An 18,401-nucleotide genomic window follows, 5' to 3' on the forward strand; every position below is an offset into this window, starting at 1 on the left:
AAGCCAGTGGGAGGTCCTTGGGTCGTTGGGACCCTTCCCCTGGAGGTAGTTCTCATCTGACCTCTTGCATTTTCAGCAGTGGCTTGTTATAAAAGCCTGAGTTGGGCCCAACACCCCCCACGCTTTCTGTCTCTCTGCATCCTGACTTGCCATGTGAATCTTCCTCCACCATGACCATCTGGCACCCTCTTCAGAGTCCAAAACAATGGGGCTGCCCAACCTTGGACTTGAACTTCCAAAACTGTGAGCCAAAAAGATAGTTTTTCTTTATAAAGTTAGTTGCCTCAGATATTTCACTGTAATAGCCCAAATCTAACTAATATGAGGGAAGACTGAGTGCGGGGATGTGAGAACTCTCTGTCCTATTTTTTGCCATTTTTCTGTAAATTTAAAACTATTCTAAAAAATAAAGAGGTTGACCACATTTATGTGTGTTCCAGGGTATAAGGCCTTTAGAAGTGGTGTGTACCTCATGCTTGTTTTCGGGGAGGGGGAGCTTAAGCCAGGGGGTGCACTTACCAGTCAATGGCCGTCTCTCATCAGGCACCATGGTGTGTGATTTTAGCACATGCTGTTATGCTAGTCAGTACCAAGTGTAGCCTAAACACTCATACACCCATCCCCTGAAATCCTATGGTGGGCAGAAAGAACATGTGGCATAATGGTGCTTTCGGTCCACTTGGGTTGCCACAGCTAAATACCACAGGCTGAATGGGCTTAACAAACAAATTAATTCCTTGCAGTTCCAGAGACTGGGACCTGTCAGATCAAGGTGTGGACAAGGTCAGCGGCACTGTGAGTCCTCTCCTCTTGGCTTGTGGGAAGCCTGCCCTCCTGCTGTGTGCTCACACAACCTCTTCTTTGAGCACACGTGCAGGGGTTGGGGGGCGCTCTGAGGTGTGTCTTCTCAGAGGGGCACAAAGCTCATCATGAGGCCCTCACCCCCATGACCTCATCTGACCCCAGTACCTTCCAAAGTCCCCATCTCTACAGACTGTCTCACTGGGGCTTAGCCCTTCCACGTGTGGATGTTGGAGGGACACAGACATTCAGCGGTAACCTTGGTGAGAGTTCCTGGGCTTGATCAAATCCCGACTGTGTTCCTTGCTAGCTCGGTGACCTTGAACAATTTCCTCTGTGCTTGGCTGTGCTTCTGTTTCCTCGTCTGTGAAGGAGCCTTGCAGGTTGCTCTGAGGAGTCAATGTGGCCATGTATCGAACGTTCTTAGAACAGTGTGGGTGTGTGTCAGAGTGCACCTGCTTCTGTCATCATTGACGTCATTCATGAGCTTCTACTGATATCAGTGTGTGCACATACACGGTTGGCCCTCTGTATCATGGGTTCTGCATCCATAAATTCAACCAACCAAGGATGGAAAATTTTTTTAAAAATAAAGTATGTCTGTACTAAATAGGTGCAGACTTTTTTCTTGTCATTCCTGAAGCAATACAGTGTGACAACTGTTACATAATCTAGAGTTGATTTGAAGTATATGGGAGGCAGGCATGTGGCATATCAGTTAGGATGCACTTGGGATACCTGTATCCCGTAATAGAGTGTCTGGGTTCAAGCCCCTTTTCCACTCCCAGTTCCAGCTTCCTGCTAATGTGCATCTGGGGAGGTAGCTCAAGTGGTTGGGTCCCTGGCGTCCATGTGGAAGACCTGGATAGATTTCCTGGCTTCCTGGCATTTTAGAAGTGAGTTAGCAGATGGAGGCCGGCGCCGCAGCTCACTAGGCTAATCCTCCGCCTTGCAGCACCGGCACACCGGGTTCTAGTCCCGGTCGGGGCGCCAGATTCTGTCCCAGTTGCCCCTCTTCCAGGCCAGCTCTCTGCTGTGGCCAGGGAGTGCAGTGGAGGATGGCCCAAGTGCTTGGGCCCTGCACCCCACAGGAGACCAGGATAAGTACCTGGCTCCTGCCATAGGATCGGCACCGTGCGCCGGCTGCGGCGGCCATTGGAGGGTGAACCAATGGCAAAGGAAGACCTTTCTCTCTGTCTCTCTCTCTCTCTCTCTCACTGTCCACTCTGCCTGACAAAAAAATAAAAATAAATAAAAAGAAGTGAGTTAGCAGATGGAAGTTCTCTTTCTGTCTCTCAAATGTTAAATAAGTATAAATAAGTATACAAGACTATGAGCATAGATTATGTGCAAAAACCATACCACTTTTCTATGATATATGAGCATCTGCAGATTTGGGTATCTGCAGGCTGTCAAGAAATCAAGCCCATGGATCCCAAGGTCCAGTTGTATGTAGAAAGTGTTCTAAATTCCAAAATGTTTGCGTAACACTGCAACAACCAGTGGTGACATTTTTTAAAAAGGGCTTGAACAGGGCGGATCTGCCGCCAGTGTTTTATTTTCTCTGCAGATGTGCCCATCAGCAACACCCAGCCAAAGCTGGCCATTTCCTTCCTTTGTTCCCTGCCTCATTTGTCTGGCTAGAATTTTATGTGCTGGCATGTATTGACTTTTCTCTTAGGGAAAAAGGATGAGATTACATATTCAACTATATGATATTATTATAGTTCTTCATCCCACCTCATATTCTTTTTAGAGGCAAAGAATATATAAATAAAAGCAGACATCTAATAAACACAACATTAGTTGCACATTCAATTCCATTTGAATTCCAAGTGCAATGTTAATTTCTTAACAAATGCCTGCCTTCATTCCATGATTAGTTTTAGTGGTGGATTTACTCCCTCTGTGACTTGTGGCATATCACAGTCTTTGGCCCCTCCTTTCAATTAGGCTAAAACAGCTTAGCCCATCCCCTTGTTCAACTTGCTACCCTATTTCAATGCTTGCTCCCCCACACAAATTTCTTTCTTTTTAAAGATTTATTTATTTGAAAGTCAGAGTTACAGAGAGAGAGAGAGAGAGAGAGAGAGAGAAGTCTTCCATTTGATGGTTCACTCCCCAATTGGCTGTAACAGCCAGAGCTGTGCCGATCTGAAGCCAGGAGCCAGGAGCTTCTTCCTGATTTCCCACATGAGTTCAGAGGCCCAAGGACTTGGGCCATCCTCTACTGCTTTCCCAGGCCATAGCAGAGAGCTGGATTGGAAGTGAAAGTAACCAGGAGTCAAACCGTTGCCCATATGGGATGCTGGCACTTCAGGCCAGGTTGTTAACCTGCTGTACCACAGCACCGGCCCCACGAATTTATTTCTTAAAATTTTCACTTGTGATGAAATACATACCCTGTCCCAGTTACCCTCCTAGTCATCTGTAAGTGTCCCATTCAGTAGGCACTGTGTTTTTATTGTAAATGCTTGTTTTGTAGACTTACCTGCACTTAGCTTGTGGGTGATGGGAGCATAATATATGCAGACTTATTTTTAAAAAGAAAAAGTCCTTAGATGCCTGGTAAGTACACCCAGAGGGCGCCTATGGAAAGTTTTTCTTTGCTATTTTTTTAATTTTCCTTTTAAGTGGCTTGGCTCTGTTCAACAGGAGAAGGTTTCATTTTCTAAGAAAATCCCAATAATCTAGGTAATGGTAATTGCTGTCATAAACCTCCCCAGACAACTGATAACACATTCTGCTTATCTTTGGTATAAAAAACATCTCTGGTGCTCTCAGCCCTTGGCAAAGGCAGGAGCCACACAAATACTGTTGTTGCCAGAAGGAGCCAGGCAGGAGGTGGGGGTGGGGGTGGGGGTGGGGGTGGGGGCTGGGAGGCCCAGGGCATGCGGTGGGGGGGGGGGAGAAGCTGAGAGGCACAGGGCCCTGGACGCTGCAGAGCCTGCTTCCCTAGGCTCTTGTTGGAAGCAGTGTTGTCTTAGCTGTCGCTACGGAACACCTGGATAAGTATATCAGACAGCAGTTCCAGGGCAGATTTAAGGGCATCGCAAACGAATGATACAAATCAAAGAGGAAATCTGGTGAGCGGAAGCTTGGAGAAGACTTCCTGGGAGAAGCAGCGTTCTGGGTGCACCTGCAGAAGCAGCTAGATCACTGGAGACACAAAGGGCGACACAGACCCTGTTGCTAGAACCTTCGTGCGCCAAGAAGGAACGAACCCTTCCTGCAGGGAAAATCTGTATCGCTCAATCTGTGTCACTCTTCATTCTCATCATCTTCTAAACTCTCGATGGGGAGATGGGTTTCTGTCACGTTGCTGCCTCCGGCAAGCTCGAACATTTACCTTTTTGGTGCTTCTGTGTGTGAGGGCAGAGCAGTCTTTTCTCCTCTGGGGCATTGGCTTTCTAAGGGTGGAGGTCCCGGCTGTGATGGGTAGTGCAGCTGGGAGCCACACCAGGAGTTACTCCTTGTAGCCAAGGTTAGCATGGGAGCAGTGTTTGGCTGTGATCAGATCTTTGGATAGTTCTGGGGTGCCTGTGACCAGCTAACTTTGCGGGAGGGAGACCTCCCCTATCCCTGACCTTGAGTTTCCCCAGAAAGAGAGCACAAATGCAGCTTCCCTGGCTGGGTGGATTCAGCATTGACATTGGCCGCCGCCTGGACCCTGGAGGCACAGCTCATCTCTGCTCCCTCTCAGCCTCTGGGGTCTCTGGTTCTTCTGGTTCCTCACCTTATCTTGGCTGTGTGGTTTCCCCGAGAAGAAAGGGCTCCTGGGCAGACAGCCATGAGGAAGATTGTCCCCCAGGAAACAACACACCCCTTATTTATGGTCTTTTCCTTTGCCCCATCAAATCAGATTTTGCTCTCTCCCATTACTGAGGTGAAGGAGACAAAGCCGTGTGCTTAATATGCAGAAGCCGTAGCTCATACCCCAGTTGCTATTATCCCTGCAAAAAAGACTCCTTTCAGTGCTACAAAATCCTTGAGCTATTTACTTTCATTGCATGGGCTACATTTACCTATTTTTTGTTGCAAGTTTTATGTAGTATAATCACAAGGAAACTACTGTTTCTTTCGCTAACTAGTCATCCCATTGAAATTTTGTAAAAAAAAAAAATACTGCCTGGATGGGGGAAAAATTCATGTAAAGGAATTTCAAGTAAGCACTGGATATGAATAAAGAATAATTATATTTTAGCTTATTTTTAATCTAAGATGAATAAAATCACTGACATATACAGGTATAAAAGCAATGTATGCTCTCAATTTGTTTTGGGTTTCCTCATCTGTAAAATGAAATGGATTATTTTTTAAGGCACCTTCTAGTTTAATATTCTGTGGTTCTACAGGAGGCCATGTGCTCTTTTTGTTGGAAATTCAAGATGTAACATGATATAAAAAGAGGATTAGAAGGAGAAACAAAAATTTGGGGCTGGAGATTAGAGACCACCCCCCCCCCCCCCCCGGTCCGGACCAACTCTAAGAATTGTCAGCATTAGCATGAATGGAAGTAATCAGCCAGTGCTCTCTGTCTGCCTGAAGTTTCAAATCTGCAGCCAGGGGTGGGTGCTTAGTCCAGCTGTTAGGACTCCCCAGACCTGAGTGCCTAAGTTGGATTCCCAGCTCTGGCTATCGACTCCAGCTTCCTGCTAACACAGACTGTGGGAAGCAGTGGTGATGGTTCAAGTAGTTGGGTCTGTGCCATGCCAACCACGTGGGAGACCTGGATTGAGTTTCCAGCCCCCATCTTCTACCCAGCTCAGTGCTGGCCATCATGGGCATTTGGGGAGTGAATTGGTAGATGGTATCTCTCTCTCTCTCTCTCTCTCTCTCTCTCTCTCTCCTCCCTCCTTCTCTCCCCACTTCTTCCTCTCAAATTAAAAGAAAACTGTTTTAAATAAAAAATTTTAAATGCTTAATTTGGACACATACTCTTCAGTCTTTTTTATTATTATTATTATTTTATTTTTTTGACAGGCAGAGTGGACAGTGAGAGAGAGAGACAGAGAGAAAGGTCTTCCTCTGCCGTTGGTTCACCCTGCAATGGCCGCCGCGGCTGGCGTGCTGCGGCCGGCGCACCATGCTGATCCGATGGCAGGAGCCAGGTACTTATCCTGGTCTCCCATGGGGTGCAGGGCCCAAGCACCTGGGCCATCCTCCACTGCACTCCCTGGCCACAGCAGAGAGCTGGCCTGGAAGAGGGGCAACCAGGACAGAATCCGGTGCCCCGACCGGGACTAGAACCTGATGTGCCGGCGCCGCAAGGCGGAGGATTAGCCTAGTGAGCCGCGGCGCCGGCCAATACCCTTTAGTCTTAAGAATATAATAAAATTTACGGCTGAAGTTTGCAAACTCAAATACCTCCAAGATTTTGGTCATGTAAGTGTGTGAAATGCTGGGAGCAACAGTCAATAGGAGGGTGCCTGTCTCCTACCCAGAAGTATGGAATTAAATACGTAGTAAAACACAAATCTATGGCTATGTTTGGCCCACAGGCTACTAATTTCCCACTCTTGGATTCTGGCCCAACAAATCTCTGTTTTCTAAGTGAAGACTCTGATGTCCAGAGACGGGCAGTGATTTTCCCACGGTCACACAGCTACTTCATGGAGTGGCAAGGCTGACAAGTCCAGTTTCTTGCTTCCCAAGTGAGTGTTCTTCCATCTGATCATCTCCCAGTTCAGATCTGCTGCAGCCAAGCAAACCTACTGAATGCCCAGACGCTGGTCTTAATTGAAACTTGTTTATAACCATTCCTACTTCAAAGAGGTAAAAGAAGATTACTGTGGTTTGAATGCAGCCCCCAGAAAGTTAGGGGTTGGAAGCTTAATCCCCAATCCAACAGTGTTGGGAGATGGGGTCTAACAGGAGGCATTTAATGCCTTTATTGTAGAACACTCTCGGAAGTGGGCTCAGTCCCCTCACCCCTCCTCCATCTCTTGCCCTCCCCCCTCTGCCTTGTGAGGACCCAGCAGCAGAGCCTTTGACCTTGCGAGTGCCTTGCTCTTGAACCTCCAGCCTCCAGGACTAGAATATAAATTTTCATTCTTTGTAAGTTACTCAGTCTCAGATATTATTATTATTATTTTTTTAAAAAAGACACATTTATTCAGCGTCATGATCAGACTATTACATTTAGCAATCAACAGCATGGGTGCAAAAGAAAAAAAAAGAAAAAACTACATTAAAACCCTTTGTTGGAATGCTTTACACTTTCCACAGAACAGAAACTAAAATAACCTGTTATACAATTAGTCACAAATACAGTCCTCGAGTTTTTTTGCCCATACACATGAGTATTGTCTAAAACATGTCTTCTTTGTAGCAGCTAGGCCCTGCCACCACTGTGCTTGGCTGAGTTCACAAATCTGTTGTAACCTGTAGCTTCCCTGTCACTTCTCTGGCTCTCCTCTCCTGCTAAGCTTTGTTTCCTGGCAGTTATTAAAACCTTCTGCCACTGCCATAGCTGCTGCTGCTGCTAGAACCACCATAGCCACCTTGATTTCGTGGTTTGGCAAAATATTGGCCGCCACCACCATAGGGGCCAGAGCTTCTGCCTCCAAAATTTCCTCCCTTCATGGGTCCAAAATTTGAAGATTGATTGTTGTAATTGCCAAAATCATTGTAGCCTCCGCTGCCTCCAAAATTGCTTCCACTACCACCGCCAAAGCCGCCTCCGCCGTTGTTATAGCTGTCATAGCTGCCACTCCCGCCATAGCCACTGCCCTGGTTTCCATAACCCTGTCCACCACTTCCATAGCCTCTGCTTCCTCCAGAGTAACCAGGGCCGCCTCCTCCATAACCACCGTCATTACCAAATCCATTGTAACCATCCCCACTGCCACTATAACCACCTCCACCGCGGCTGCCGCCGAAGCCACCACAACCACTGAAGTTTCCTCCACGACCAAAGTTGTCATTGCCACCAAAACCACCTCCACGACCACCACCAAAGTTTCCAGAACCACTTCGACCTCTCGGGGTGGACGAAGCGCTGGCCATCTCCTGCTTCGACAGGGCCTTCCTCACTTCACAGTTGTGGCCGTTCACAGTGTGGTATTTCTGAATGACAATCTTATCCACGGAGTCATGGTCGTCGAAGGTCACAAAAGCAAAGCCCCTCTTCTTGCCACTGCCTCGGTCAGTCATGATCTCAATCACCTCGATTTTCCCGTACTGCTCAAAGTGATCTCGGAGGTGATGCTCTTCAGTGTCTTCTTTAATGCCACCCACGAAGATCTTTTTCACAGTGAGGTGGGCACCTGGTCTTTGGGAATCTTCTCTCGACACAGCCCTCTTTGGTTCCACAACTCTTCCATCCACTTTGTGTGGCCTTGCGTTCATGGCCGCATCCACCTCCTCCACGGTGGCGTAGGTGACAAACCCAAAGCCCCTGGAGCGCTTGGTGTTCGGGTCTCTCATTACCACGCAGTCCGTGAGCGTGCCCCATTGCTCAAAATGGCTCCTCAGGCTCTCATCGGTCGTCTCAAAGCTCAGCCCTCCGATGAAGAGCTTCCGCAGCTGCTCGGGCTCCTTGGGCGACTCTGACTTCGACATGACGGCGGTGGGAAGAGAGAACTCGACGATGCTTCCTCGGTGGCGTCCGCAGGCAGAAAGAGATATTATTTTTTTAAGATTTATTTTATTTATTTGAAAGAGTTACAGAGAGAGGTAGAGATGGAGAGGTCTTCCATCTGCTGGTTCACTCCCCAATGGCTGGAGCTGAGCCAACCCAAAGCCAGGAGCCAGAAGTTTCTTCCAGGTCTCCCACATGAACACAGGAGCCCAAGGACTTAGGCTACCTTCTACTGTTTCCCAGGCCATAGCAGAGAGCTGGATCGGAAGAGGAGCAGCGGGCACTGAAACCAGTGCCCATATGGTGAAGAACCTTAAAAATCAAACCAAGATGGAGTGACCTAAGCCAATACCATTAAAAACAAGAAGTTACCTTTGCCCCAAATAAAATTAAAGTTAAAAATTATAGCCCTAAACTTTTTCCCCCAAAGCTAAAATTAGGTGCAGCTATAAAAATAAGGGACCCTATGCTTAGCTAGCTGCGACACTTGTGCCTGGCTGTGCTAAGACCTAACCCAGTTTGTATGCCTCCTAATACTCAAATAACAGTGTGGGAAGTGGACACCGCTCTCCCACCAGGGGAACAAAGGGAGCGAGACGTCGTCCCCCTCAGGGTGAACAAGATGGGCTGGCAGGGAAAGGAACTACTAAAGAAGTAAACAACAAAATGGCGACAAGGTGCATGCCTCCCATGTGATCCCGTAGCTGATTGGATAGAAGACGCATGCCCTTCACATGATCAGCTCGCGGATTGGACTGCTGTATGCATGGACTCTATAGTGCTTTTGATTGGTCGCTGCGGGTATATAAACTGTGTGGCTTTGTGCTGGGGGCACTCTCTGGACTCCCGAGTTCAGGAGGTCCGTCTTTGCAGACGCCGAATAAATCCTCTTGCTTTTGCATCAGCTGATCTGGACTCTGAGTCTTTGGGGTGTGCCTCTCGACGTGTTAGCATCCTCACTCCGAGGGTCTAACAATGGGATGCCAGCACTGCAGGCGGTGGCTTTACCCGCTATACCGCAGCACCAGCCCCTAAGTATGTTTTATAGCAGCACAAAATGGACTGAGATAGACCTACATTAAAGTCACTTCCAAGAAGTGTTGGTGAGTTATTAAATTATTAAATTATGAATGTTCTAGAACACTACCATCCACAGTCACAGAGGTACTTTTAAATGGCCTAGTAGCCACATTTTAAAAAGTGAAACCAATAAATCAAAAATATTATTTCAACTTATAATAAATTAAAAATTATTGAGGCAGCATTGTGGCTCAGCCAGTTAAGCTGCTGTCTGCAGTGCTGCCATACCATATGGGCAATGGTTCGAGTCCTGGCTGCTCCACTGCTGATCCAGCTCCCTAGCAATGTGCCTGAGAAAGCAGCCGAGGGTGGCCCAAGTGCTTGGGTCCTCTGCACCTACATGGTACATAAAGCACATCTTTCTTTAGGTTGCACAGTTCAAGTTCTCAGTGGCCACGTGTGCAGTGGCTCCCACACTGGACAGTGTAGTTCTAGAGGATTTCTCATTCCATTCTCACCCTGCTCCCAACCAACCAAGGAAGGGAGAAGTCCCCAGAGGCTTGTCTCTTTCAAGCCTCAGACTGCCAGTTAATTAAATCCCTAAGCAACGGCTGAGTCACTTGCAACTCCGGAAAACAATTTAAGAAACCTGTCTCAAAGCCAAGAACACAGCCAAGAACGAGGCAGGAGGGGAGGCAAGTCCTCTGGGATGGATGCCTGGCAGGGGGAAGAGTCTGTAGGGAATCAGGTGTCCTTGTGTGGGAGGGAAGGAGATAAGTCATTGCCAGGGGGATGGCAGAACCGAGACAGACATGGGTCTCTCTAGGGGGTTACCGCTTCCCTCCAGAGCCGCTGTGAAGGGTTCAGCCTTCCGCTTCTTGGTCCTTAGAGCCCTTCATGAGGCAAGGACTACACTATTCTCATTTCTAGAAGAGACAGTGGAGGTACGAGGAGGTCACATACTGGTCTCGGGTCATGTCATTGGGAATCAGTAGATCAAGTGCAGCCCACCCTGGTCTGCTGGACTTTGGTACCTGATTCCTAACCACTGGGCTCGGGAGGGCATCTTCGCACCTTCTCCAAATAGCGCAGAGGGCACCTAGACTTTCACACACAATGTGCACGAGGGCTTGGTGTTTCCAGGTAACGTGTCACTGTCTGCATGACTCCATGCTCTGTTTTCAGGCAAATGGCGACCTCAGGGAGTATCACTGCTCCCCAAGACAGTGGTTGCCTCTTAATCTTTCTCGTTGCCGTTCCTTCTTACCCACTCACGATTTCTGGTGCATTCCTGGGAGCAAGCCTGGGACAGGGCAATGGGAGACACGAATGCCGGGGTGAGCGGGGCAGGCTGGCTGCACGGGAACTGGTGTCTGCGCCGCCGGATTCGGGGTGGAACAGCAGGGAAGCGCCAGCGATTGTGTCACTTGCAAAATTCGCTGTCCCCTCCACCTCTGTCCTGTGGTTGGTGATGTATTCCCACCAGGTAATTCATTTCACCAGAGGGAAGGTGCTTTCTCCAGAAAACCCTGGAAACATGAAGCAAGGCTAATCTGGGGGCCAGGTGGAGTAGCAGCCATGGCTGCCATCTTTGGCGCTGAATCACCTGTGCTTGATGGCCTGGCCAGCTGCATGTCAGCTAGGACACCTGCGCAGCTTACAGAAACTTCTCTGCCTCAGTCTTCATTAAAAACTGAACATGGGGTAGGTATTTGACTCAGGGTTTAAGACGCCAGCATCTCCTATCGGAGAGCCTGGTTTGAGTCCTGGCTCTGCTGCAAATGCCAGCTTCCTCCTAATGCACACCCTGGGAGGCAGCAGGTGATGGCTCAAGTGGTGGCATCCCTGCCACTCATGTGGGAGACTCAGACTGAGTTCGGGCCTCCTGACTTTGGCCTGGCCCCTGGCTGTTGTGGGTATTTGGGAAGTGAGCTAATGGATAACAGATCTGTCTCTCCTCTCTCTGCCCTTCAAATAAAAATAAATGAACACATATATTTTTAAACCTAGACATAAAAATAGTTTTACCCAATAGGGCTTTTTTGGAGGATTGAATAAGATGAGGGCTATGAGGGCCTGGAGAGTTAACACCCGGGAATCCACACACATTCTGATACAAAACTAATGATCTCGAACTGAGCTGGGCGAGGTTTTGTAGCCCAGCCTACAGAGATGACAAGCACAGAGATTCTGCCCATCCTGCTCCCCATACTCAACCCCCAAACACCCCAGCCTTGCACCAGGATCTCATGTCAGAATCACTGGAAGAGTTCATTAAAACACAAGGACCCAGGCCTTGCACGGAATGGGCAGCCCTGGGGATCAAGCAGATTTGTTTTCCCAAGAGGGTACAGGGTCACAAACAAGTCACCGTTGTCCTCTGCTTTGGCTGGCAATGGTGTACTGGAATATTAAGCCCTCATCCTTGTGGGGCCAAAAATACCACCTGACCAAGCCGGGTAGTGAGGAAATCAGACACAGGTCTGTGATGAAGCTTAGGCCCGGTCACCTGCTGGCTCTGCACCTTGGAGCAGGCGCTTCCTCCCTCCAAGCCTCTGTGTGACAGGGATCATGATCTCTTTCTTTTCTTTCTTTTTAAAATATTTTCCTTTTGGCCGGCGCCGCGGCTCAATAGGCTAATCCTCCATCTGTGGCACCGGCACACCGGGTTCTAGTCCCAGTCGGGGCACCGGATTCTGTCCCAGTTGCCCCTCTTCCAGGCCAGCTCTCTGCTGTGGCCAGGGAGTGCAGTGGAGGATGGCCCAGGTGCTTGGGCCCTGCACCCCATGGGAGACCAGGAGAAGTACCTGGCTCCTGGCTTTGGATCAGCGCGGTACACCAGCCACAGCAGACCGGCCACAGTGGCCATTGGGGGGTGAACCAATGGAAAAAGGAAGACCTTTCTCTCTGTCTCTCTCTCTTGCTGTCCACTCTGCCTGTCAAAAAAAAATATTTTCCTTTTACATGTGCTCATTCAATTTATATATATGTATATATATATGATTTATTTTATTTATTTGTAAGGCAGAGTTACAGAAAAAGGAAGAGACAGAGACAGATCTTTGATCCATTGGTTCACTCCCCAAATGGCCACAATGGCCAGGGCTGGACCAGATGAAAGCCAGGAGCCAGGAGCTTCTTCTGAGTCTCCCACGTGGGTGCAGGGGCCCAAGCAGTTGGGCTGCCTTCTGTTTTCCCAGGCACGTTAGCAGGGAGCTGGACCGGAAGTGGAGCAGCCAGGACTCAAACTGGTACCCATATGGCACGCCAGCATGGCAGGAGGCGGCTTAAGCCACCACACCACAGCGCCAGCTGCCCTTCTTTAAGCTTTTGAAAAGGATTAGTGTAGGCCCAGCAGTACCTGGAGGTCGGCCAGCGTGGTCAGGAGGGAGCCCTCAGAGGACCTGGGACGTGGAGGTTCTGGGAGCGCCCGTGGCAGCGTTGAGCTGTCCAGCCACGCAGCTGGCAGTGAGCGGAACTGAATTCTGTGCAAGAAGAACAGCTGCCAGGTCGCTGGTGGGTCCCCGGGGATTGGCGCTGGCTCAGAGATGTCAGTCATGTGGAGCTGATGAGGGGCAGAGAAGCAGCGGGGACAGCTCCGTTTGTTTCTTCCTTACTAGTAAATCAACGCCTGTCCGCATCTGGGAGTTAGGAGCCTTTGTGTTAGCCTCAGGGGTGTTCCCTCCCTGCCAGGGGAACACGAACATCCCACCTGGGCTGAGCTCGTTGGACAAGAGAGCTCCAGGATTGGAGCCGAGGGGCTGATGGGGAAGTCTCCCTGGCATCCCCGCCGTTCATTCCCTGATTTATGCTCTTGGGATGGAGTGAGCCGATTCTTGCACTAAATGCACAACAGAATCATGCACATTCTGAAACAAAACTAATGATCCCAAGCCAAGCGGGAGAGGTTTTGGGGCCCAGCCTACAGAGATGACAAGCACAGAGACTCTGCCCAGCTGGCTCCCTTACTCAGCCCCCAACACCCAGCTGTAGCCTCCAGACTGTCCAGGAAGCCCTCGAAGGGAGAATCTTCCTGCTGCTCTTGAGGTCATTAAGCTTAAGGTGTGGCCAGATTGCACCAAGAGCTTTCTAGAACAGAGGCGGAGGTGAGAGGCTTGGAAGTCAAATCCAGCTGTCTTCACATTTATGGTTTTTTATTCTTACTGTAACCCTCCTCATTTTTGAGATCTTCCCACCTTCTTGCCTCTATGCTGGCCATGGCCACCCTTGCCCAGTTTCCAAGAGCACACAGGCCACCCCCTCTCTGCTGTACCCTGATGTAGGTCCTCAGCTGTCTTCATTCTCTTTCCACCCCCAGCAGTCAGCACAGAACCTGGCACCCAGCTGCTTAGGAGTGGGCATTTGTACAGCAGTTAAGACAACCCCGTTCTACCCAGTTCCAGCTTCCTCCTGGTGAAGGGCACCTGGGAGGCAGCAGGTGGTGGCTTAAATAGTTGGGTCCCTACCACCCCTGAAGGAGACCTAGGTCCCTCTCCCCCTTCGTCTCTCCTACCCCCCTTCTTCCCCTCTCCCTCCCTCTCCCTCTCCCCCTCTCCCCTTCCTCTCCCTCTCTCCCTCCCCCTCCCTCTCCCTCTCCCCCTCCCCCTCTCCCCCCTCATTATGAATTAATTTAATTAATTAAATAATTAACATTATGAATTAACGTTTACAAGAACTCACCAAGTAGGTTACGTTGCTCACTTCACAGATGAGGAACTGAGACACAGAAGGTTTAGGTAATTTGCCACAAGCTTCTCAGATCCGCATGATGAAGCCATGTTTTCAACTCCCGTGGTCTTGCGCCAGAGAACACTGGGCGTTGCTGCCACCCTCGAGAGCAGCTTCTGGGACTGCCCTTGAACTCTGCCCAGTGGGAGGGCAGTAGTGCCCAGCAATAGCATGACCTCTGAATGACCTCTCATTGATCACCACCTGTTCCCCAGCTGGCCTGCAAGTATACGAGGTCACCAGCAGTTACCCAAGAGTTCAGAAGAAAAACCTCCTTCCTCTTGATTCTATTTCATTACACTGCTTATTAAAGGACAACTTTTTAAACAAAAAATAAACTCACCTTCCTCAGATACAAGGGGTCTTCAAAAAGTTCATAGGAAATGCATGTTATGAAAAAACTATGCTTGGATTTCAATTTTTTTTTTTTTTTGCACCACAATGAACTGGTATTAACTAGTTATAATATGTCTGAACAGCAACTAGTTTGAGGCACTAAGAAGAATAAAATATCAGTTTGAAAAGAGCTCCCCTGAGACCAGCATTATGGTGTAGCTGGTAAAGGCGCCTCCCGCAACACCATCCTAAATGGGCGGAGATTTAAGTCCTGGCTGCACCACTTCCGATCCAGCTCCCAGCTAATGCACCTGGGAAAGCAGTGGAGGATGGCCCAGTGCTTGGGCCCCTGCACCCACATAGGAGACCTGGAAGAAGCTACTGGCTTGGACTTGGCCCAGGCCCGGCTGTTGTAGTCATTTGGGGAGTGAACCAGTGGATGAAAGACTCACTGTCTCTCCTTTTTTCTCTCTGTAACTCTGCCTTTCAAATAAACAAAATAAATTTTTTTTAAAAGATGTGTGGAATGATAGTCTATAGGTTCTGGAAGCCATTGAAGGCTTTAAAAACAGGAAAGTAATCTGCTTAGATTTATGTAAAAGAAAGAAAAAGAGCTGCCTTATTAGAGCAACATGAATTCTGCGAAAATTGAGCAAGAACAAACATCAGATTTACGGCGACGCTCTTGTTGGAAGGATGGTAAAATCCTTGATGCTTTACAGAGAGTTTATGGGGACAGGGCCCTCAAAGAAATCAGCAGTTTGCAATGGATAACTTGTTTTAGAAAGGGGTGAGACAATGTTATGAATGAAGCCCACCCCACCGGATCATCCATCTCAATTTTCCCGGAAACAGTTGATCTAGCTCATGGCCTGATTGAAAAGGACCAATGATTAACCGCAAAAGCAACAGCCAACACTGAAGACGTCTCCATTGGTTCAGCTTGCATAACTGTGATTGAAAATTAAATTTGAGCGAACTTTTGTCTTGAAGAGTGCCAAAATGCTTGCATCTGGCTCAGCTGAAGACAAGAGAGGCGCTTTCAATGGAAATCTTAAACAAGGGGGATTAAAATCCTGAGCATTTCTTGGAAGAACAGTAACGGATAAAACATGGCTTTCCCAGTGTGATCTTGAGGACAAAGCGTAATCAAAGCAGTTACTACCAAGTGGTGGAAGTGGTTCAAAGAAAACATGTAGCCGCTCCAGAGCGAAGATGAAGGCAACAGTTTATGGGGGTGCTTAAGGCATTTCACTTGTTGACTTCCTGGAAGACCAAGGAACAGTAATGTGTTTATTAAGAGAATGTCTGGGGGGCCGGCGCTGTCGCTGCAGTGTAGTGGGTAAAGCCGCCACCTGCACTGCCAGCATCCCATCTGGGCGCTGGTTCCAGTCTTGGCTGCTCCTCTTCTGAATCCAGCTCTCTGCTGTGGCCTGGGAAGGCAGTAGAAGATGGCTCAAGTCCTTGGGCCCCTGCACCCATATGGGAGACCCAGAGGAAACTCCTGGCTCCTGGCTTCGGGTCAGCTCAGCTCTGGCCATTGCGGTCATTTGGGGAGTGAACCAGCAGAATGGAAGACGGACCTCTCTCTCTCTCTGGCTGTACCTCTCTCTGTAACTCTTTCAAATAAATAAAATAATACTTAAAAAAAAAGAATGGAAAAAAGTGGCCAAAGCTGCTGGGAAAGTCTCCCCAACCCTGACAATGCCCCCACTCGTCCCTCTCACCAGAGGAGCCCAATCGCATGAGTTCCATGGGAAATCACTACACGTCCACCTGCCTGCCCCTCAGATGGCTCCTGATAATCCATGCCAACAGAAATGAAAAAAGAGCAGGCGTAGCCATCTTAATATCAGACAACATAAACTTTACCACAAAAACTGTTAAGAGAGACAAAGAGGGACACTATAAAATGATTAAGGGATCAATTCAACAAGAAGATATATAACAATTATCAATGCATATGCACCTAACTACAGGGCACCGGTTTATCTAAAAGATTTGTTAAGGGACTTAAAGGGAGACTTAGACCCCAATACAATAGTACTAGGGGACTTCAGTACTCCACTCTCAGAAATAGACAGATCAACAGGACAGAAGATCAACAAGGATACAGTAGATTTAAATGACACTATAGCCCAAATGGATCTAACAGATATACACAGAACTTTCAATCCTACAGCTAAAGATTTTACATTCTTCTCAGCAGTACATGGAACCTTCTCTAGGATTGACCACATACTAGGCCATAAAGCAAGTCTCAGCAAATTCAAAAGAATTAGAATCATACCATGCAGCTTCTCAGACCATAAAGGAATGAAGTTGGAAATTAGCAACTCAGGAATCCCTAGAGCATATGCAAACACATGGAGATTGAACAACATGCTCCTGAATGAACAATGGGTCATAGAAGAAATTAAAAGAGAAATCAAAAATTTTCTGGAAGTAAATGAGGATAACATCACAACATACCAAAACTTATGGGACGCAGCAAAAACAGTGTTAAGAGGACAGTTTATATCAATAGGTGCCTACATCAAGAAATTGGAAAGGCACCAAATAGATGAGCTTTCAATTCACCTCAAGGATCTAGAAAACCTACAGCAAACTAGACCCAAATCTAGTAGGAGAAGAGAAATCATTAAAATCAGAGAAGAAATCAACAGGATTGAATCCAAAAAAACATTACAAAAAATCAGCCAAACGAGGAGCTGGTTTTTTGAAAAAATAAACAAAATTGACACCCCATTGGCTCAACTAACTAAAAAAAGAAGAGAAAAGACCCAAATCAATAAAATCAGAGATGAAAAAGGAAACATAACAACAGACACCACAGAAATAAAAAGAATCATCAGAAATTACTACAAGGACTTGTATGCCAGCAAACAGGGAAACCTATCAGAAATGGATAGATTCCTGGACACATGCAACCTACCTAAATTGAACCAGGAAGACATCAAAAACCTAAACAGACCCATAACTGAGACAGAAATTGAAACAGTAATAAAGGCCCTCCCAACAAAGAAAAGCTCAGGACCAGATGGATTAACTGCTGAATTCTACCAGACATTTAAAGAAGAACTGACTCCAATTCTTCTCAAACTATTCAGAACAATCGAAAAAGAGGGAGTCCTCCCAAATTCTTTCTATGAAGCCAGCATCACCTTAATTCCTAAGCCAGAAAAAGATGCAGCATTGAAAGAGAATTACAGACCAATATCCCTGATGAACACAGATGCAAAAATCCTCAATAAAATTCTCGCCAATAGAATGCAACAACACATCAGAAAGATCATCCACCCAGACCAAGTGGGATTTATCCCTGGTATGCAGGGATGGTTTAATGTGTGCAAAACAATCAATGTGATACACCACATTAACAGACTGCAGAAGAAAAACCATATGATTATCTCAATAGATGCAGAGAAAGCATTTCATAAAATACAGCACCCTTTCATGATGAAAACTCTAAGCAAACTGGGTTTGGAAGGAACATTCCTCAATACAATCAAAGCAATCTATGAAAAACCCACAGCCAACATCCTATTGAATGGGGAAAAGTTGGAAGCATTTCCACTGAGATCTGGTACCAGACAGTGATGCCCACTCTCACCACTGCTATTCAATATAGTTCTGGAAGTTCTAGCCAGAGCTATTAGGCAAGAAAAAGAAATTAAAGGGATACAAATTGGGAAGTAAGAACTCAAACTATCCCTCTTTGCAGATGATATGATTCTTTATTTAGGGGACCCAAAGGACTCTACTAAGAGACTATTGGAACTCATAGAAGATTTTGGCAAAGTAGCAGGGTATAAAATCAATGCACAAAAATCAACAGCCTTTGTATACACAGACAATGCCATGGCTGAGGAAGAACTTCTAGGATCAATCCCATTCACAATAGCTACAAAAACAATCAAATACCTTGGAATAA

At 47.5% G+C, this 18,401-nt stretch overlaps 1 protein-coding gene across 4 annotated transcripts; it reads right to left on the reverse strand.

The window, feature by feature from the left end:
• Positions 1–2,834: 2,834 nt before the first annotated feature.
• On the reverse strand, positions 2,835–14,353 carry LOC100338675 (heterogeneous nuclear ribonucleoprotein A1). Of its 4 annotated transcripts, none has more exons than XR_016219609.1 (3): positions 14,084–14,350; positions 12,765–12,968; positions 2,835–3,057 (listed from the first exon to the last, which is right to left on the reverse strand). XR_016219609.1 is itself a non-coding variant. In XM_089312151.1 (3 exons), the coding sequence occupies exon 3, from the start codon at positions 8,362–8,364 to the stop codon at positions 7,249–7,251; it is 1,116 nt and encodes a 371-aa protein (XP_089168277.1). In that variant the 5' UTR covers positions 8,365–8,695; positions 12,765–12,968; positions 14,084–14,346; the 3' UTR covers positions 6,893–7,248. The 4 variants fall into 4 exon arrangements, 2 of the variants coding, with proteins under 2 accessions (XP_089168277.1, XP_069911357.2); XM_089312151.1 differs by lacking the exon at positions 2,835–3,057 and adding an exon at positions 6,893–8,695 and having other exon boundaries at positions 14,084–14,346; XR_001794915.4 differs by lacking the exon at positions 2,835–3,057 and adding an exon at positions 8,709–10,706 and having other exon boundaries at positions 14,084–14,353.
• Between the last annotated feature and the right edge of the window lie 4,048 nt (positions 14,354–18,401).

Source organism: Oryctolagus cuniculus, chromosome 13 (genome assembly GCF_051225735.1).
Source record: "Oryctolagus cuniculus isolate XC-2025 breed Fujian yellow rabbit chromosome 13, ASM5122573v1, whole genome shotgun sequence".
In the NCBI taxonomy this organism is placed as follows: Eukaryota; Metazoa; Chordata; class Mammalia; order Lagomorpha; family Leporidae; genus Oryctolagus; species Oryctolagus cuniculus.